General features: G+C 39.0%; 1 protein-coding gene and 1 long non-coding RNA gene across 3 annotated transcripts; one reads left to right on the forward strand and one right to left on the reverse strand.

Annotated features, from left to right (window-relative positions):
- The first annotated feature begins 1,687 nt into the window (after nt 1–1,687).
- LOC133721169 (uncharacterized) lies at nt 1,688–5,172 on the forward strand. Of its 2 annotated transcripts, none has more exons than XR_009852092.1 (7): nt 1,688–2,273; nt 3,009–3,053; nt 3,154–3,309; nt 3,404–3,467; nt 4,425–4,575; nt 4,684–4,747; nt 4,924–5,172. It is a non-coding gene; the product is annotated as an uncharacterized LOC133721169 (long non-coding RNA). The 2 variants fall into 2 exon arrangements; XR_009852093.1 differs by having other exon boundaries at nt 1,689–2,273; nt 4,425–4,506.
- Nucleotides 5,173–13,317: 8,145 nt separating this feature from the next.
- Nucleotides 13,318–14,613, reverse strand: LOC133720426 (NEDD8-activating enzyme E1 regulatory subunit AXR1-like). Its single transcript, XM_062146717.1, has 3 exons — nt 14,460–14,613; nt 13,909–13,982; nt 13,318–13,819 (listed from the first exon to the last, which is right to left on the reverse strand). Exons 1-3 carry the CDS (start codon nt 14,544–14,546, stop codon nt 13,735–13,737), a joined length of 246 nt encoding a protein of 81 aa, XP_062002701.1. The 5' UTR covers nt 14,547–14,613; the 3' UTR covers nt 13,318–13,734.
- Between the last annotated feature and the right edge of the window lie 7,664 nt (nt 14,614–22,277).

A 22,277-nucleotide genomic window follows, 5' to 3' on the forward strand; every position in this document is an offset into this window, starting at 1 on the left:
AATTTAAGCAAAAAAAAGTGCATTGTTGGTAACATAGCTCAAACCTGGGACCAGGTTGGAACAAGTTCACATGGTGGAAAGCTTCCACCACTGTAGCAACATAGCTTCTGTGGGCATTATCAAACTAGAAACTTTTAGTGTAAATCTCACTGGGGCACGGAACCCACCGTGTCCAACGTGGCTCCGCCCTTGCTTTTTTTACTTCTTTCACTAAACAAAAAGCAGTTTGAGCTCTGCTAGTTTCAGTCTCCAGTAATAAATATCTTCCTATTCCTATATTTTTTGGTTTTTGTCCATTTACCCCATTTATAGAGATTTTTTTCCCACTTATCCCATTAAGTTTTTTTAATTCCCTCTTATCCAAAACACTCTAAGGAGGTTTTCCTTAATACCCCATTAAGATTTTTTTTTTTTTTTTTTTAATACCATTTTACCCTTACCTCTTTGTTACTGAGAGAGAGAGAGAGAGAGAGAGAGAGAGAGAAACCATAGGAGACTTCGCCGGAGCCCCGTCACCGGCCGCTGGAATCCGGTTACCAGCCAACTTTCGCCGGAATCCGATCACCGGTTGCAAGATTCCGGTCACCGGCCGCCACTCACCGGACTTTTCTGAATACCTTGCCGGAGGTCCCCAAAGATGTCTATTGCCCCCAATAGACGTCTATTGTCCCCCATTACCCCTTAATAGACGTCTATTGCCCCCCAATAGAACTTTCAGTAGTCGGAATGGGAACTAATCTTCCTAAAATTAGACAAATAAAACTATAATTAAATAAAAAAACGAAGAGATTATATCAATTTAAAAACGTCTATTAGAGGGCAATAGACGTCTATTGCCCACCAATAGACATTCAAAACTTTTTTTTTTCTTTTCCTTCTGCCCCATTACTTACAAAAAAAAAAAAAAAAGGCTTTAATGGAACCACTTAAGACTAAGTTCATGTCATATTGGTTGTCCTAGAATCTCTACAATCTACATTAAAGCCATTGAAGCCAATCATAGTTTATATCATACAATCTACGCAAAACTGGTTGTACCTGCAACAGTTGACAACAATCTAATATCAAAATAAACTCTAAGTCATGTTCATGTACCTATAGCATATCTCCAGATATTATGAAGAATCCAACACTTGAATCACACAACATACAGCAAGACTAGACTAATCTTCAAAGCTGATTCAGAATCCATGGAAACCAATCTTCTTCTTAGAGCATTTGAAGTTCAGATTGAGATTTGGTGGCCCGAGAAGGTTCGAATCGGCGGTATGTCTCATTGGGGCCGAGCTCGGGTTCAAGACTGCAATCGGAATTCTCGAGCAGAATCCGACGATATCGGACTCAGTCATCGGCGCCCCTGCTTTCTCGAAGGCATCGAAGATTTTCTGGTCGCGGTTGAGGACGAGTAGTGATCCGACCGGAACTTCGTGAGTCCGGTCGCCGTCACCGACGAAGAGGACACTACTACACAAAACAGGTTTGGGGACACCCACTAATTTTTTTTAAGACGTTTTTTTGTATTGAATGTCCTTGTATATATGCCACGACGTCAACACCACTCTAGCATTTCAAAAGCAAAAACAGGAAAAGTTGCGCAAAGGCCAGCGCGTCTAAAATCCACAGAGGTCTCGGGTTCGAATCACAGAATACCCAAAAACCATAATAGTTGAATAAGGCCATAAGGGAATCCATGCAGGGCGTTCGTCCGCTACATGACCCCAAATTCCAAAAACAGAAGTCTAAAGTTCGAGAGCCTCTCTCTCTAAAAACTAGAGAGAGAAAACAGATCTGCAACCAACACCCCTCCCCCTCCTCTCTTGCCCTGATCTTGATCCCTCCGGATCCAGATCGTTGGCTCGAGGGTTGGGGGCGGCTCTTCTTCATTTTGTTTTCTTCGGTTGTCTTCTTCAACGCTGTGCAGGAGCTTTGGGTCAGGCTGGGGACGCTTGGATCCTGGTCGGTTCGTCCCGCTGGTGTGGTGCGGAGGTGAGGCGCGGTTGAGCGGTGGCTGTGGCGGTGGCGGAAAGGCCAGTTCCCGGATCGGTTTCTACCGCGGTGGTTCCACGGCTGCCTTGGGATCGGGTTGCAGTTGTCGAATAGATTCAATCTATGGTGGCGCGGTAATGTGCTGCGGTGTGGCATGACGCTGCGGTGGTGGAATAGATGGAAGCCAGTTCGGGTTCGACTATGGTGGCTGCTCGGGCTGCGGTGCTTTGGGTTCGTTCGAATGGTGGTGGCTGAAGATAGTCGGGTCGGGTCGTGGTCATGAGATGGTGTGTATTAGATTGAACTGTGACTACCATGTCTTTTACTAATTTATGTTTCCATTGACTGCAATTAAAATTGTCTGGGATTTGCTGACAATTAAAATTCTGGGTTATGGTCGATTTTGATTTATTATTTCTTTCAAAATCTGGGTTTTTCTGTTGCTTCTTCTTCCTCGAACTTGTCTGCTCAATGGCACCACTAAGTTTTCGTGTTTGTCTGCTCAATGTTGTGTTCGATCTTCTCCGTTCAGGGAGGAAAATTGAATCGAGTGAATGCTTGTTGGGTCATATATCTGCTACCCTGTGATTTTGCTATATCCAGAATTTTTAATAAAATGGGTCAAATGGGTCTGCTCTATGTCCCTCTTGAACATCCAATCAAGAAATTTGTTGGGTTATCAATATCCTCAAACAGCTCATAGGATCTGAGCCATCATCTTTCATATTCAAACTCTTTCACTTGGAATGTGGTATCTACCTCTATCTTTCTTTTTCCTAAACTGTCGATGATAATTGATGTATCATGGAGATACAAAACTGGATTTGTGGACTTTTAGTTTTTAATTTCTCTCTTTTTGCCAGTTTCTATCCTATGATCAACTCCTTGAGCAACTTGATCTTTCAAATGTATGTGAACTTGAAGACTTTCTTATCAATAAATGCATGTATACTAGAGCTTGTATAATCTAAATTTAAGATGATCCTAAACTGACAATTCTAATATTTGTGTTTTATTTATAGGGCATAATCAAAGGGAAGTTGGATCATTTGAAAAGATCTGTTGAGGTTGAATATGTTGCTTGATTATATTTTCCCTTTCATTATAATTTCCTGGTCACATGTTTTCAACTATGTAGTCTCACCTTCACAGCCTCTCTCTACATAGGCTTCATGAAACGGCTCTTCTTCGTCATCATCATACTCTTTTTGATGCTTTGAGGAATTACTGCTCTGTTAGAATCGAAAGAAGAGGAGAAGAATTCCGTTTCGATAAATACTGGGTTTAAGGTCTTTGTGGGTTTTGAAAGGCTGAACATTGGAGGTATTGTTTTGTTGATTTTTATGTGTTCTGGTTTTTATTGGGTTTTTTTTGTTGTCGTTGGTTTTGAACTGATATGGGTTTTCATGTTTTATAGGGGTTTTGTTTGGCCTGCAGTTTGGAATGTGGTTATCTGGGCGATTGATTGATTGGGTTTCAAGGTAAGGTTCTGATTTTTAGTCATTTGAAAACTTTGGGTTTTGATTGGGGAGGAAGGGGAAATCCATGTTCATTCTTTAGTATATATTATATTGCAATTGCTTCATTCTTTTCTTTATTACCAGACCCCATATACGTTGCTTACGATGACTCCCTTACTTACTTGGCCATTTGAGATTGTTTCCTACTAATTATTATTAGTATTGTAATTGTTAATTAGTGTTCTCATTGTTAGGAGGGAGAGAGAGAATCAATGGGAGATTAAAATGGTGATTGTTGGGTGGGATTATATGGGATTTTGCGTTGAAAGTCACCATATTTTTTACTTGGATTATATGGAGGGAATTTCTCATACACCCAAAAAAATGCAGGAGCTATGGATTGTTTTATTATCAAATACCTAATGGTCCTTTTTGAGGTTAAGCAGAAACTATGGGGCTTTTGAGGTTGAACTTTGGTTGAATTTATCAATAAAAAGATATTAGAAGGCCATACAAGACCTCTCTGAAATTAAGACAGCTTGGGAATATAATAGAGACCTTAACGGATTGGTTTGTATCCTATTTAGTCATTGGTCCTATGTGTTAGATTCGATCTTCCAAAAAACTGTCCTGCATCTCTCTCTCTCTCTCTCTCTCTCTCTCTGTATTGATGAAACTTGGGTTGTTGGACTTTTTCTATTCCAAATGGTACCTTTTCTTGATTCTAACTGCTTACAAAATGTATGATTTTAAAGACAGTGTCCCTTTATTTTTTGTAATTTATATCTTCTTTATCATTTTGCTAAGAAATTTTGAGGGTAGATGATTTCTTACAGTAATTACTTGCAATTGTTAGGTTAGCCACTAACTATGTTCAATCTCTTTCTCATTGTTGATTGCTTTATCTTCTCCTTTTCATAGTCATCCATACCCTCTTCATCTTATTTAATGGGGTTTGCATTTATTTTTCTTCCGTAGGTACTAAAGCTTGGGCTACTTTTGATTGCCAAACTTTCTTTCCATTTTGCTGATCAACCAAGAAGCTTCTCCCATAACTGAAGTAAGAAACCATCTTGATATGCTAATGTTTCTGAACAAGATAGTCTATAATATTCGAGACCAAGTAAAGGTAGCTTTCATTAATATACATCTTTATATTATTCTTTTAAGTTTACTTTGCATATTTTGATATGCTTTTCTGTACTTTATTTAATCTTTTTTTTTTTTTACTGGGCAGATCACATGCTCAACTTAAGTTGCTAGTAGCTGCTGGCATGTTTAAATGTTAAAGTTTATAACAGGTAAAGTTGAGAATGTTTGTATTTTGATTATGGCTTATTGGTTTACTCTACAAGTACTAAGTCATCAAGTGTGGTTACCTCTGAGCCTTGAGGCTTGATGGGATAAATTGTTAATCTCAAGTTCAATTTTATCTGATCCCTTCCTATTACTTATGTTCAACTATTGACTTATGCAGGGCAGAGTTATACCAATAGTTGCTTCAAATATAGTTATCTGTTCAGATTCATGGCTCGTGGTTAGTATCACTTGTTCATAATGAGAATGTACGTTTAACTAGGAATTAGATAAGATTAGAATGTACGTTTAACTAGGAATTAGTTACAAGAAGTGCTTGTAGTCAAGTATATTGTAACGAGTAATAGATACAATGACGTTTTGGGATTGTAAAGATTATTTGTATGTAAATGTCTTCTTTTTGTTTCAAGGACATTTTTTTTTTGTGTTCTATAATAGATATAAGGACGTTTTTTTAGCGTCCTAGTATACATTAGATGACCCTTTTATTGGATTTAAGGACACTTAAAAAGTGTCTTAATATACATTAGAGGACACTCTTCTAATGTCCTTAAAGACATTAGAGGACGCTTTTTAAGTGTCCTTAAAAACATTAGATGACGTTTTTTTTTTAGATTAGAGGACGTTTTTTTGGTGTCCTTATAAAAATTAGAGGACGTTTTTTGAACGTCCTTGTAAGTGACTTACAATGACTCCTTGATAGATGACGTTTTTTTTGCGTGTCATCTAAAGTTTTCAATGACGTTTTTCGAACGTCCTAAAATGCTTTTTTTGTAGTAGTGGGAGGCTTAGATCGGTGCGTTGAACCTTCAGGGCATCGAACCTGGCCAACGACGGAGAATTGGTCGCAGATGAAGGTTGGGAGGAGAGAGAGACGATTTCTTTGACCTCGTCACCGGAAGCGTCATCGGAGCTCTTCGCCGGCGCCTCAGATCTACACCCAGAGAAAGTAGAGAGAGAGAGAAATAGAGAGTTTTCGTCGGCCAGACACGGAATGGAGCGAGAGAGAGAGATTGTTAGTGGCATGGGCGTAATTTAATAATTAAGTTAAACCTAAAAGTGTCTCTTTCTCTTACATTGTGTTAGTGGGAACAAAAATTTGTTGTTGGGGTAAGTGAGATGATTTTGGTCTATTTTGGTGCTTTGGGTCAATGACCCTATTTTTGGATTTTTGTCCATTTACCCCATTTATAGAGATTTTTTTCCCACTTACCCCATTAAGTTTTTTTAATTCCCTCTTACCCAAAACACTCTAAGGAGGTCTTCCATATATAATACCCCATTAAGATGTTTTTTTATGTTTTTTATTTTTTTTAATACCATTTTACCCTCACCTCTTTGTTACTTAGAGAGAGACAGAGAAAATGGAAGAGAGAGAAACCATAGGAGGCTTCGCGCGGAGCCCCGTCACCGGCCGCCGGATTCCGGTCACAGGCCGCCGCTCACCGAACTTTTCTGAATACCTTGCCGGAGGTCCCCAAAGATGTCTATTGCCCCCAATAGACGTCTATTGTCCCCCATTACCCCCTAATAGACGTCTATTGCCCCCATATAGACGTTTATTGACTTCAATAGTCTATTACCCCCTAAAAGACATCTATTGCATGCCCCCAATAGAGGGGCAATAAACCTCTATTGCCCCCCAATAGACGTCTATTGCCCCCCAATAGAGCTTTCAGTAATCGGAATGGGAAATAATCTTCCTAAAATTAGACAAATAAAACTTTGATTAAAGAAAAAAACGAAGAGATTATATCAATTTAAAAACGTCTATTAGAGGGCAATAGACGTCTATTGCCCACCAATAGACATTCAAAATTTTTTTTTTCTTTTCCTTCTGCCCCATTACTTACAAAAAAAAAAAAAAGGTTTTAATGGAACCACTTAAGACTAAGTTCATGTCATATTGGTTGTCCTAGAATCTCTACAATCTACATTAAAGCCATTGAAGCCAATCATAGTTTATATCATACAATCTACGCAAAACTGGTTGTACCTGCAACAGTTGACAGCAATCTAATATCAAAATAAACTCTAGGTCATGTTCATGTACCTATAGCATATCTCCAGATATTATGAAGAATCCAACACTTGAATCACACAACATACAGCAAGACTAGACTAATCTTCAAAGCTGATTCAAAATCAATGGAAACCAATCTTCTTCTCAGAGCATTTGAAGTTCAGATTGAGATTTGGTGGCCCGAGAAGGTTCGAATCGGCGGTATGTCTCATTGGGGCCGAGCTCGGGTTCGAGACTGCAATCGGAATTCTCGAGCAGAATCCGGCGATATCGGACTCGGTCATCGGCGCTCCTGCTTTCTCGAAGGCATCGAAGATTTTCTGGTCGCGGTTGAGGACGAGTAGTGATCCGACCAGAACTTCGTGAGTCCGGTCGCCGTCACCGACGAAGAGGAGGCTTAGATCGGTGCGCTGAACCTTCAGGCCATCGAACCTGGCCAATGACTGAGAATTGGTCGCAAATGAAGGCTGGGAGGAGAGAGAGACGATTTCTTTGACCTCGTCGCCGGAAGCGTCATCGGAGCTCCTCACCGGCGCCTCAGATCTACACCCAGAGAAAGTAGAGAGAGAGAGAGAGAGAGAGAGAGAGAGAGAGAGAGAGAGAGAGAGAGAGAGAGAGAGAGAGAGAGAGAGAGAGAGAGAGAGAGAGAGAGAGAGAGAGAGAGATTGTTAGTGGCATGGGCGTAATTTGATAATTAAGTTAAATCTAAAAGTGTCTTTTTCTCTTACATTGTGTTAGTGGGAACAAAAATTTGTTGCTGGGGTAAGTGAGATGATTTTGATCTATTTTGGTGCTTTGGGTCAAGGACCCTTTATTTTTTCCTTGGTCTTCTCAGCCAGAGGCCTTGTCCATCTAATGTAGCATATAATCAGTTTGCTTTGTATTGAACAGTTGAATATAATTAATTCACCAACAAAAGAAAAAGTTGAATTGAGCATAAGCACCAACTCATTAACTCATATTACATATATTTGTTTCACTATCACCATGAGATTCCACTTCCTAGTTGTCAGTTATATGTCGCCATGTAAAAGATTGTGTCTTTACTGAAATGTGAGATTGTGACCATTTTACGAAATTTTATCCGCACATTTCTTCGATTGGGAGTGCTTATCGGAAAGCTTGATGGAAATTGTTGGTCAGTTTTCATGAAGCTTAAGCTTTTCAGTAACAATAACATTTTAGATTATTTTCTTATTTTTTGAGGTCAGTTTTTACTTCTCGCAAAGATCAACCAAAGCATCTATGTCCGGAATCATTTGTAGGGGGTGTAATACTCCTTTTGTTTGTTTTTCTCGATACATGCAATTAATTTGATCATCTCAAGGTAATTATGGTTTTTAGGGTTTATTTCCTGTTGCAAATTATGTGTCTGTGCACATGATTCTTGATTTCAGGATATCATCACAAGAACCTCACCTTGCAACTGCCAGAACACCACCAGAGGTTAGAAATCTTATTATTCAGCTGGACTATTGCAAATGCCGATCGAAATCATATTTAAGAAGCTACTGGCCGGCTTGTTGTGTTGATCATGGAGAAAGATTGACAACAAGCATCAACTGTTTAGTATCATACTGAGTCCTTACTGTGTTTCTGCTCTTTAAAAGTTTAAATCAAATATATTTTCCATTCTTGAATGTACAAAGTAGTTGTGGACTACCTGCGGCACCAGTGCGGTGGCATAGACTTTTGGATTCAATGTAAATCCTTTAATGGTGGAGACTGATGCCTGACCCAGATATGTGGCCTAGCTAGCTCCAAAAATGGGAAAGGGTTCACTGAAGTAGCAGACAGAGCACATAAGTACAATGGGTTTGAAGTTTTGGATTAATGGTATGAGAGAAATAAATACAGGCTGTAAATGCCAAAACCCCTATCCTTGATTCTGTCGCTGTATATTATATTACCATTACATCCCTGAATTCGTTTTTTCCTAATTAAAAGCACAAGTATTAGCTAGCAATAGCATTGATTCTAGCAATGCTCATTTACCCAATTTTAGCTTAAAATTTGCCTACTTGCTCCACAAACTGTTTTTTAACCCCGTTTACCCAAAACACTCTAAGGGATTATTTCCTTTTTACCCAATTAATTCTTTTTTTCTTCTTTTTATTTATTTTTGAGACTTTTTTGCCCTCTCCCCCCTCACTGATTTCTCTGTCCTCCCTCCTCACCGATTTCTCTCTCTCTCCAGACGACGTCGGATCTCTCTCTCCCTCCCTCCATCCCTCCAACAGGTCGCCCACGACGCCGGCTCTCGCCATCGCCACGCCGAAACTCGTCGTCGTGCTCTCCACTGCCAGGCTCGACACCAAGCTGACGGTCCTCGTCGCTGAGAAGCTCGGCAAGGCCGGGTTTGACCTTCTGAAGGAATCGACGACGGACTGAAAACTACTATCTGGGACTGAAAACTGCTATCTGCTATTGTGCAGTCATAACCATAAAAGTTGTAACATTAGTGCCCCCCAGTAGACTTTGTATTGGGGGCCAATGATGACTGCTTTATTTATTGACGGACTGAAACTGCTATTCCAAAGTAAATGTAGTGTTAAATTGCAGTAGTCGATAAATGAAAAAAATTGTGTGGTTTGTGTCAGTCTAGTGGGGGGCAGTAGACAGAATATTGACCCTCATAATGTGGGTTTTTAGACATTATCTGTAGTTTTGAGTGTGAATAACTTCTATAATCTGTGAAACATAGGAAGCGGTGTAATGTTTGATGGTCTATTGGGGGAAGTAGACACATTAGTGCCACCCAATAATGTCTTTCTTAGGAGACAGTAATCATCTCTTGTTGATTATAAAATGATCATTTTGGTTTTGTTTGTGATAAAGTGCAATACACTGTGAATCCTTGAAACTGGTGCAAGTTTTAATGGTTTAGTGGGGGGCAGTAGACACATTACTGCCCCCAAATAATGTCTTCATACGAAGTCAGAACCCTTCACTTAACTATTTTAGAATGTTCATTTTGGTTTTGTTTTGGTGTAGAATGGGTAGGCCGAAATTAGTGGGGGGCAATAATCTGTCTATTACACCCAATAGACCACAATTTTGACATCGTTCGAGACCTGCAAGCGAAGCCTAGACCCGATTCCGGCGTGGAGCTTCCCGGACATCTGACGAACAAAACCGGTGAAGCCCAGAGGGGTTGGGATCGTGGAGTTAGATGGCGTCATCCTCTGGTGGTCCGACGGTGGGACAGAACGGCGGCGGTGGAGGCCGACATCGACGGTGGAGTGGTGGGTGTGGTGGCTCAGAGAGAGAGAAAGAAAGAGAGCCTGAGACGAGGTTAGAGAAAGAGAGAGAAAGAGAGAGAGAGAAATCTATGAGGGGGAGGAGAGAGAGATATGAGTGTAATTTGTTAATTAAAATGAGGGCAATACTGTCAAACACTGTTAAATTGGGTAAATGGGGTTAAAAAACTCTTGGTGGAGTAAGTGGGCAATTTTTGGCCAAAAATTAAGTAAGTGGTCACGGCCCCTTTAATTTACCCATTAATTGAGATTGGTGATCGAATAAATTCTCTTACACAACACACTTTTCGTGGCGAATCCAGTGGATATTGATGCAATCACCGAAGCATATAGAAACTAAACAATTCTTATACACGACGATCTCATATTACTACATAAAATTTCCTATCTGAATCTATGTTAACGTTCATCTAATACAAGGTAATCAAGTTTGGTTCATATATATATGCACTGTGACGAGGTTAAATCCGGATCAAGTTTGGTTCATATGCACTTTCCCAAACTTGTGCTCGTCTCAGCTCAGCTCAGCTCCATTGAGCTACATAAGTCCCTAATTACTTAATAATCGATCCAGAAATTCACTAGAACAAGCAACACTATGCCAAAAAGGCCTTCAGACGACAGAACCGTTCTGTCGTCTGAACGAACCAAAATGTGTCGTCTAGTACGGTGTCGTGTCTTGGGGGTATCAGACGACAGAAGTGTTCTGTCGTCTGATTTTTCAGACGACATAAAAAAATAAATGTCATGTGTTGTCTGATGAGTTTTGCATTTTGGGAACATTCTGATCTGTCATACAACAACAATTAAATGTTATGCCAATTGACTTTAAACGACAATTATCTGTGGTCGTAAAGCGCATCAGAGGACAATTAAGTGTCGTTCTAGGGTAGGTTTATATGACATTTAAGTGTTGTGTGAAAGGTTTTGAAATTATACGTATGTGATGTTAGGAAATGGTTTAGACAATAGATATCATATTCTTTTTGTTATGTCAGTCTCATTACAACGACAATTTACTGTCGTTTGAGGTTATTTAAGACGACAAATATTTGTGATCTGAATATAAAAAAGACCACTAATAGTACGTGTTTTATATTGTCTGTGATCAAGTCCAACCACACTTATTTGTTGTTATTATATGCTTCAGCCAACAATTCCATCTAACTTATGTTATTGTTTTGTCATTTAGACTACAATTTTCTGTCGTCCCAAAGTCAAAAAGACAATAGACTTCTAATTGGTTTTTGTGTTGCTTTTGTGCAGCTGCAACCACACATTAGTGTGCTTTTGTTGTAGCTTGCAATTTGAGATAACACAAAGTAGTAGTCCTTTGTTACAATTGGTATGCATACATTTTGGAAATTAAAATTGCCCATTCATGAAACCATAAAATCCACATCCAAAATCATTCATTGCAATTTCCATTAATCCACAATTGTCTCATGTACACAAACCTAATAATGAGCATCAGTTCAAAATGGCCCATATATACTAATCTGGAAGTCCAAATGCTTAATAAAGGAAGAACTTCTACTAGACACAAGTCAATAAAGGAACTAGCTAGTTGTACTGCTGTACCAGTTTCACGATCTGATCATGAATGGAATCACCCGAATCATAGAAGTGGTCATAGAAAACGGAAGGTATTCCGGGGTGCGTGAGCATATATGCATAACCCATAACATATACTGCTGAGAATTCCAAACCTTAGCAGCAAAAACATAAACTTGATTGCAGAAAGTGAGACAAACATAGTAATAGCAAAAGCCAATATCAAAATGAAGCTAAAGACTCAATATTTACATAAAAATGTGGGGAAAAATGAAAAGGTTTATTGAGACCAATAATCCTAAACCAAATAATCCAATTCTTCCATATCTAATTCTAGTAGATTAAGAAATGAATTTGGTGCTAGTAGGTATAGTAATCTAGTATATGTGCTTACTTTAGAGTTTGTCTCAGAGCTTAAATAGGGTCATGGTGATGACTACCCCATAATTTAGAGGAAACAAAAATGTCCTCTCTTTTTATAGTCCCATCTTGAAACGTACGTCTCTGTTAAAGTGTTTATAAGGGCAGCCTCAGAACCATATATCTTGACTGTGCCAAAGTGCATGTAGCCCATCTGCATTGTACAAATCAATTATTTCAGAAATTTGTAGGTAATATTGAAAATCACATTGATCCGAGTTTTCATCAATTTCATCGACGACTTACCAACACATGTAAAAATTACAAAGATCAATTACCTACAAATAGAGAGAACAAAGCAGCAACAAGTTGCAAGGAACTTAATTTCTCTTTACCTTCTTATTTCTATTCTAAGAAAGATTAAGAATTAATATAATTGCTTTTCCAGCTAGCTACCTACTTGTAGATAGTTTAAGAGAGAAGGAAAAAGAAGCAACTAACAGAGACGTTTGGCAGCAATCCACACCATTGCAGGTATTATGGCTGCTACTGTTTTTACGTTGGACATTACCAGAAAGTAATCAACACCATTGCAGGTATTTAAATTTTCTGACATCCAAAATATAAGAGAACGCTAATTACAGGTATTTACCTGAGCAGCCAAACAGAGCATCAAGGAGACGGTCCTTGGAAATCTACCTACAAATAGAGAGAACAGAACAGCAAGAAGTTGCAAGGAACTTAATTTATCTTTACCTTCTTATTTATATTCCAAACATGCCAAAACTTTTGTTCAAATATCCTAAGCTATAGTACCAAACCCAAACTTCAGATTATACAAATCTCTCAGCATGATCTAACAAATTTGAGCCAGCTTAGCCCCTGCCCTCCCCTTCCCAAGCCTTAGGCTTCCTTTGTACCCAAAACAAGAAAAAAGAGACAAAGACAAAACACACCAACAGCAAAGAAGACAGCAGCAAATGCTGCAAATCTCGACTGAAGTCACTACAAATCAAAACCATCTCAAACCTGCATCTAGAAACCCAAATTCAAACAGCACCAAAGAATCAAAAATCGAAGAAATCAAAGAATCAGAAACTGCAAATCCCGACACAATGTATCCTCTCCAACCTCCAAAGAATCAGAAATCAAAGAAATACTCAAATCCCTAACTGATCTACTTAAGCTTCCAAACAATCAGATTCAAAGAGGCTATAGGCTGCCCTATATTCCACTCTAGCTCAGCAACCCATAGCCTCTTTGAAACTCTTCAAAAACTTCACCCTATTCTCATATATAATTCCAGAAACTCAAATTCAAATAGCATAATGCCTACATAATTAGTAGAAAACAAAATCACATATACTTAATTCATAGCTCTAGAAAAAGTAACGAAACAGATGCAAACTGCATGAGGAATTAAAAGAAACTATCTAACAACAAGAACTCAATCAAAATGGCCGTCCAACATTTTAAAAACCAAACAACAAAGACCAATTTCAAAACAGAAGATGAAGGGAAAATAAAAGTAGTTTGGAATCTAAATGGATCCAATTGCCAAGCCCCATCCCAATTAACTCTTTACAGTCTTCAAAATTTGAACGAAAGAAACAAATTCAGGAGCTCAAATAAGATCAAACCAACAATCAAACAGATCGAATACAAGTAAATGACATTATAAAACTCCACAGACTTACTTTGAGTTTTCTAGCATTCTTGCAGAAACATATAACAGTTGCCTTTGAGTTGCTACTAGGATCTCTACTAATTCTCTTTAGAAGAATCCTAACCCTTTGGTCAATTCTAGAAAATCAGCCTCAGCCTTGGCTTGGTAGATTTTCTGTAAAGCTACATAGTGCCTGCAAGAAAGTAGATAAAGCACACATTTCAACAAATTAGTTTTTAAAGCACAAAAGAGAAACATGAAATTCTGGGGATGTCGACCAACTCAGTTGAAGATGTCATATCTGGTATTGATCCCTCGAGGGGTGCCTCACCACCACCTTCATTTGCTAGGAATTCCTGTAGAGTGAAAATTTCTGATTATACAACTTAATAAATGAATAGTGGTATGGATTGTATAGAATTTGACTAGCTAAATACAACCTTCATGCATCCAAAGAAAACGGCAGAAATCTAAGGGCCTTGTTAAAGCTAAGACTTCTAGTCAGATTACTCAGGTGTTCCCTCCCTGCATGGACCACTCATTTATTTCTGTATTTACATTGATCATGTCGGAAAACCGAGGACTAGAGTTAAAAACTCTGTTTGCAAAAAATATGAGTTAAGCCATTAACACTAGGTTTTACTTTTTTTTTCTTTTTTCTTTTTTTATCAATGCATCAAAGTTAAACTGCCTTACACTCACAACTAAGAACACTGAACCATTTTGAAACTACAGTTTAGGGTTATCAATCAATTCAGAACTTATCATAAGGAAATCAGTTGGAGAGACTCTAGAAGATGTTATAAATGTTATGTTATAAAAAAAACTCTCACCAAGATAAACAGATCTAATTTATGCACACTATATCCAGTTGTCGCAGATTCAATCTTGGTTTCACAAATCTTCAATGCAGCCACCATGACCCAAAAGTCTGATTAACCGGAATGAACTTCAGAACGGCTGTCACTAATTATTTGTTGCAACTCTGGACCTGAGACATAAAGTAAGAAAAATCAACCACCTGCTCAATGGGGATTGATATTCACGCATAAGTATTTGAGGCTGAAACACTAGTTATGACAGCAAACTCCAAAGAAGTGCGTGCAAAACCATAAAGCCCACTGACAATTTAGAAAACTATCTAATCAGCACCCTAAATAGATCCAAGTTAATAAATAAATACATAAAACCAACAAAAACAAATGACAAAAATTCCAATGTAAGAAAAAGATATCTATGTTTCACAAAACGCACGTAGACCATCAATTAAATAACACACAGACAACAAAACAAAGTTTCTAGATGACCAAAATTTCTCGTTTGTCTATATTAATTTTCTCTTGCTTTAAAGGTTGAACAAAATTACGTTAATACTAAAAAACAAAACCAATTCAGAAACAGAAAACAGACACCTAACCAAAAAGATAATATACTTCTCATCTACCTACTAATGCATTACATCTCAAGATGATTATAGTTCTTTGGTTTACAATGAAAAAAGGACATTTTACTTATATTAAAATGATGAAGCACAATCAAAACCTTTCTTCTTTGATGTCAATCACTCTGGTACAGACCGAATCAAAACCTTATCTTCAACCTCTCCCAATCAATCATTGAAATCCCAAACCCAGCAATGCTTCTTCTATTTTCTGCAACCCAATTTCAAAAACAATACAAACAATCAATAACCAACAATATAGATCTTTGGTTTATGATGAAAAGAGCAGATTTTACTTACATGAAAATAATGAAGCACAACTACATCAAGTGAATGAAAATATTACAGGAATATTGGAAAAAAAAATGGCACTGATTATATGTGTAACCCAGCAAAAACAAAAACAAAAACACGACCTTCTTGTCAACTGTAATACAAAACGGCACAATCTAATTGAGTCTTGTTTAACAAATCCAATATCCAACTACTTATAGTAACAGAAAAGAAGAAGAAGAAGAAGAACCAAAAAGCAGATTCTACCATCTAACATTCTGAATAAAGCAATTCAAACACTTCTTTGATATCAATCACTCTGGTACATACCAAAAATTAAAAACTTACCTTCAATCACTGAAATCCCAAACCCAGCAACACTTCTTCTGTTTTCTGCAACCCAATTTCAAAAAACAATACAAACAATCAATAACCAACAATATAGATCCTTGGCTTTATTCAGAATCTTAGTTATATGAAAATAATGAAGCACTTATATAGAAATAATAGGCTAAGAGCTCTTACCAGTACAATCAAGAAAGCAACAACAATCTAAATAGGACCATAACCCAATTTTCTTTCCTCTCAGAAGGAAACTATCACTAGATTACTGACATACAAAAATACCATTCCACTGATGCACTAATTCAATTCATTGGGCAACAAAATAGACCATAAAATTATTTCAATCACCAAACTCAATTCAGTTTTTGGTTCTTCAAAAAATCAACCATGCTTATCGGGACGGTGTCCTCCCCATTCTTAATCTGCTAACCTACAAAATCAGTTCAAAAGTCTACAAAGGACTAACCTTGCTACAATCACACCAACCAAGCCCCAACTAATCTTTCTTGCAGGGAACTCTTGTGTTGGCTCTTGATTGCTTCGGGGTGAAGAATCTGAAGGTATAGATCTGCAAAACAACCATGTTTCAATTAAACTTACCAATTCCATCTATTGAGAAACAAAACACATGCATTAAACGAAATAATAACGAAATTGAACGAAACCCAGATTATATAAATCCCAGGAAAATTGACTAAAGCCAATACCTTTCTCAAAACAAAGCTTCAATGGTGCAGTCGAACTTCGAGAACAGAGGGAGAGCTAGGGCTAGTACCGGCGACCGTCCATGAGAGATTGAGAGAGAGAAGACGACGACTCATTGAGTGATTGACTTCGGATTCAAGGAGACACCAAGCAAAGTCATTGAATGCCTTCGTTTCGCCGCCGTCGTCTATCAAGGAGGCTGAGAGAGAGAGAGGTCTGGGTTTTAAGTAACCGGAACACTGAACGAGGATGAAAGGCACCCCATCCCCAAATTGAAAAGAACCGAATCGAAATTGGCTGAGAGAGAACCGAGATTGGAGAGAGCGAGGCTGCTGTTTTAGGTTTCGCGGGTTCTAGGTCGAGATGAGAGAGCTGATTGATCGAGCGAGAAGGACAGAAAGTGACTTAATTGCGAAGGATATATGTCAAATAGCACAAGTCAAATAACTTGGGAAATTTTAAAACAACCCCCACATTTAGACAACAATTAAATGTTGTCTGAATGTCACAACATATTCCAGTCAACTAAGGCATATGGCTATTTGAGAGCGAAAAGAATTAATCAACTTTTGGATATCCCTCCAAATTTGAGATAGGAAAATCACCACCTTCTGCAACTACACAAATGTGTTGTCTGAATGCTCACCATTTATCCAAATTTGAGATAGGAAATCACCACCTTCTACAACTACACAAATGTGTTGTCTGAATGCTCACAATTTTTCCAAATTAAACCAGTATGGTTTTAGTGTATATTCAGACAACAGAAAAAAAAATTATGTCGTCTGAAAAACTCAAACGACATAAAACAAAACTTATGTCGTCTGAAGGCCTTTTTGGCATAGTGCAACTAACACAACAAAACTTAATTAACAGTAACAACAGAAAAATTATACCAAAGTAGCGGAGCATATATAGCATCCATACCATTCCAAATCAATTTATTCATCGTCTGAATTAACTGCACACTTTATCTATGTTGATCAGTTCCAGAAAAGCATCTATTGCTGAATCGCCAGATTTTTAAGATGTAGTGAATTTTTCTTTCATTTCATTCAATTCTCTTTTCTTTGGCTATGTTTAGGGCACAGAAGAGAGAGAGAAGAATTCCTTGTGATGAATATCAAGAGTTCTTAATTCCAAGACAAGATCTACAAGTCGGCTGCTCACTTCCTGATCACTTAAATGCTCTTAATACTTCCCACTCAGACTTCATAATCTGTAATCTTATCTGGTGTGACATAATTGTCAAATGCAGAGGTTTATGGTATAATTTGCCAGTGTTATTCTTCTCCAAACTGGAGGATATATATAGAAGTACAAATTGCTTATAGCTAAGTGTGAAGGTAAATACAAGACCTTTAACTTACAAATACAAGGAGAGTAAAATTAACACTTCCCAAAAAACCCTAGGCGGCAGTTGTCTTTCCGTCAAAGTTTATACCCGGTCCGACGGCACGCCCTAGTAGTGTCATCGTCGGACGGGCTAGAGGGGACCTCGTGTCCAATGGTAGGTTGTCTTGGAGTAAGCCCAGTCGAGGTTATGGAGGTATGGGGGTGGTTTTGCTGGCCAGAACGCTTGGAAGCTTTGCCGGGGAGAGGCGGCGGTGGTTCGATGGCAGGTGGAATGGACTGGTGGTGTCGTTGCGAGATGGGTGGATGCCTGACGGTGACGTACGTTTGGCGGCGAGGTCGGGATCTGTGGTGAGCAGATCTAATCGAAAGGCTCTGATCGGGTTTGGCTTGCTAAGATCCGATCCGGGGATGGGGATGGGGATGGTGAGCTGGCATGTTGAGATTGATGGCAGAATGGAGGGATGGACTACAATCAGCCGGTACAGAGATGACGGAGACGCTGCCGGTGGGACGGGTAGGCAGTTGCAGGCGGGCTGGAAGCATCGTGGACTCTCCCATCTTCCCCTTCGACTTGGGTTGGGTGATTTGTGGGTCTGGGCTTTGGCTCTGGGCCCATTTTGTCTTTATTTTATTTTTTTGTTTTATTATTTGTTATGTTTAGTAAAATGTGGCTATATGCCGGAAATAAGTCTATACCAATATTTGGTAGGGTGACGTGGGCTTGGTCCCTGTATGCGCACTCAGTGTGCCTTGTCTAACCTAGTAAGGCAGCGAGCCATTTACTTGATCAAATGGACGCAACCTCCTAGTGGTAGGATGAAATGGAGTGTCGCCGGATATGTTTCCGTGCGGCAACATAATAGGAAAGCTGGGCTATTTGTAATGATGCTTCTCCATGCGAGAGTAATCTCTCCGTTATGTCACCGCTTTGTTAAAGCAAATAGAGTAGCTAGTTGTGCACTTTTTGCTAATTGGTGCTTGGTGGAATACATAGATTTAGTGGAGACTCCTAGTATTATTTCAGGATGTTCTCTTGATGCTTATTGTAATCAGGGGTTAAGACTCTATGTCCCCCCCTTGTATTCTGCAGTTTCATTAATCAAGGTTTGAGGGCAACCGCACCAGCCCTTTTTTTTCAAAAAAAAAAAAAAAAAAAAAGTGTGAAGGTAAATATAATAAGTTATGAACTACGGCTACATTATTTACACAAGATTTGCTGCTGCTGCCTTATTCTTCATGTCAGGATTTGCTACTGACTCTGTTCTTCATGTTGATATCAACAACATGACTCACAAGTCAACACTTCCCCTCAAGTTGGGGCATAAACGTCACAAAGACCCAACTTGCCAAGTGAATCATGCATGGAACAACTTTCTAGATACAGTTTTGGTAAGTATATCTGCTAATTAATTGCTCCTCAGTTGGAACAAAAGGAAAGGAGATTAACTTTGCATCCAACTTTTCCTTAATGAAGTGTCGATCAACTTCCACATGTTTTGTTCGGTCATGTTGTATAGGATTATGTGATATGTCAATAGCTTCTTTGTTATCACAGTGCAATTGCATTATGACTTAGGCTTAAATCCCAAATCTCGTAGTAAATTTTGTAGCCACAGAAGTTCACACACTCCATGTGGCATACCTCTATATTCAGTTTCAGCACTTGATCTTGCAACGACTTTTTGCTTCTTACTTCTCCATGTAACAAGATTTCCTCCCACAAAGGTGAAGTACCCAGATGTAGACTTCCTGTCTGTGATAGAACCAGCCCAATCTGCATCAGTATACCCACTAACATCAAGATGCTGATATTTAGAAAACATTAAACCTTTCCTGGTGCTGACTTTAAGTACCTCAAGATTCTTACTACTGCCTCCATATGTCGTTCACTTGGATTGTGCATAAACTGACTGACAACACTAACTACATAAGCAACATCAGGTCTAGTGTGTGACAAATAAATCAAACGTCACACTAACCTCTAGTATCTTGGTTTGTCAGTTGGAAGCTGATCAGGATATTTTGCTAGTTTGTGATTTTGCTCAATTGGAGTGTCAATCGGAGAACAATTCAACATGCATGTCTCTGCCAAGAGATCCAACACATACTTTCGCTGACATAAGAAGATGTCATCTCTCCCCCTGGCTACTTCAATCCCCAAGAAGTACTTCAAGTCTCCCAAATTCTTCATCTCAAACTCAGAAGCCAACTTCTTCTGAAGATTTCCAATTTCTACCAAGTCATCCCCTGTTATTACCATATCATCCACATATATAATAAGCACAGTTACCTTCCCCTTCTGACGCTTTAAGAATAAGGTGTGGTCTAAATTGCTCTGCTTGTATCCAAAGCGTCTCATGGACTGAGTGAATCTGCCAAACCATGACCGGGGTGATTGTTTAAGTCCAAAAAGGGATTTCTTCAATATGCAAACAACATCACCATGTGTATTTGATGCATACCCAGGAGGAAGACTCATTATACTTCCTCAGTTAACTCCCCATGAAGGAACGCATTTTTTCCATCAAATTGATGAAGTGGCCAATTCAGATTAGCTGCAAGTGACAACAACACCCGAATAGTATTCATCTTGGCTACTGGAGCAAAAGTCACATCATAGTCAATCCCATATGTCTGAGTGAATCCCTTAGCCACCAACCTCGCCTTATACCTACTTACTGTGCCATCTGCATTATGTTTCACAGTAAAAATCCATCTACACCCAACAATCTTTTTACCACGAGAAAGTAGTTCCCAGGTGTGATTCTTTTCTAATGCCTCCATTTCTTCCTCCATTGCCTTGGCCCACATTGGATCTCCCAAAGCTTCCTGCACTTTATTAGGAATAGATACAGAGGATATTTGATTCACAAATGATGCATAAGGTTTAGATAACCTATGGTGTGACACAAAGTTAGATACTGGATATTTGGCTTTAGCAGTTATGGAAGGTTCATACCTTTTTGCTGGTTGACCACAGGTAGTTCTACTAGGTAACACATATGTAGAAGAGACTGACTCTACAGGTTACTAGGTGAAGATACTGGACATACCTGAGATGGAGCTTCTTGACCAGAAAGTTCGGCATCAGGGGGTGAAGTATCAGATGAGGAGGAAGCTGCAATAGAGTCTTCTTCAGCTTCAGAAATTGACTGGTCAAAAATATCCTTTGACTGGTCGAGTACATTTCTGCCTATTCCGTCGGTTTCCTCGTTCAACTGGTCGACTCCCCCTATCGACTGGTCGATTTGGGCAATTCGACTAGTTGATTTCGAGATGTCAATACTCTCTTCTTCTGCATCTTTATTCTTCTTCAACTCTCCACCAACAAACATCACTTCAAAAAACACATTCTCCCCCTGAAGAGAGGTGTTGTTGGGGGAGAAATAACACATATCTTCATAAAATGACACGTCCATGGTGACATAGAACTTTCGTGTAGGTGGGTGATAGCACTTATAGCCTTTCTGATGAGAACCATAACCTACAAAAACGCATTTGAGAGCTCGGGCATCCAACTTTGACCTATGATTTTTGGGTATGTGGACAAAGGCAACACAACCAAAGACACGGGCGGGAAGATTATGGAAGGAAGGAATAGAGACATGGGTTGACAAAACTTCAAAGTGAATGCGCCCCTGAAGAACACTGGAAGGAAGACGATTAATACGATGTGAGGTATGAACTACTTCACCCCAAAGATACTTGGGCATATGAGCACCAAATAGAAATGCCCGTGCTATGTCTAGGAGATGGCTATTTTTACGCTCAGACACACCATTTTGTTCAGGTGTTTGAGGACAAGTGGTTTGATGGATTATACCTTTTTCTTGGAAATATTTCTGAAAATCACGATTAACAAACTCCCCCCCCCCCCCCCCCCCCCATTATCAGAACGAAAAACAATGGAAGAACTGTGTTTGAATCAATTTTTGAAAGGCTTGAAAAGCAGAAAACACAGCATCCTTAGACTTAAGCAATGCTACCCATGATAATCGAGTGCAATCATCAATAAATAAGACAAAATAACACATTCCAGAAATAGTGGGTTCTCTAGAGGTCCCCATACATCAGAGTGAATAATCTCAAAAGGTTTAGAACTTTTATTAGAAAGACTTAATGGATAGTTGTCTCTATGGCTTTTCGCCAAAACAAAAGTTTTACAATGCAAGGACGACTCATCAATGCCAACAAATAAAGAGGGCATAGTTTTACGCATTACATTGAATGAAGGATGCCTAAAGCGTCTGTGCCATAACCAGACTTCATTGAGCTCTTTAGAAGTCAAAGTCAAAGCAACTGGGACATTCTTCCTTGGCCTCTCCCCGGCATAAGCTTGATCCAGATGAAACAGTCTTCCCCTTATATACCCTTTGCCAATAACTTCCCTGTTCAGAAGATCCTGAAACACCACATCCTGAAGCACCTTCCACCCAATACCTCTATCGATCCAACTTAGGGAGACACAACTACAATCGATCAAATACTTATACCGATATTAGATACAAGCACAAGTCAACGCCATGACCTT

The sequence above is a fragment of the Rosa rugosa genome, chromosome 7 (genome assembly GCF_958449725.1).
Source record: "Rosa rugosa chromosome 7, drRosRugo1.1, whole genome shotgun sequence".
Lineage (NCBI taxonomy): Eukaryota > Viridiplantae > Streptophyta > Magnoliopsida > Rosales > Rosaceae > Rosa > Rosa rugosa.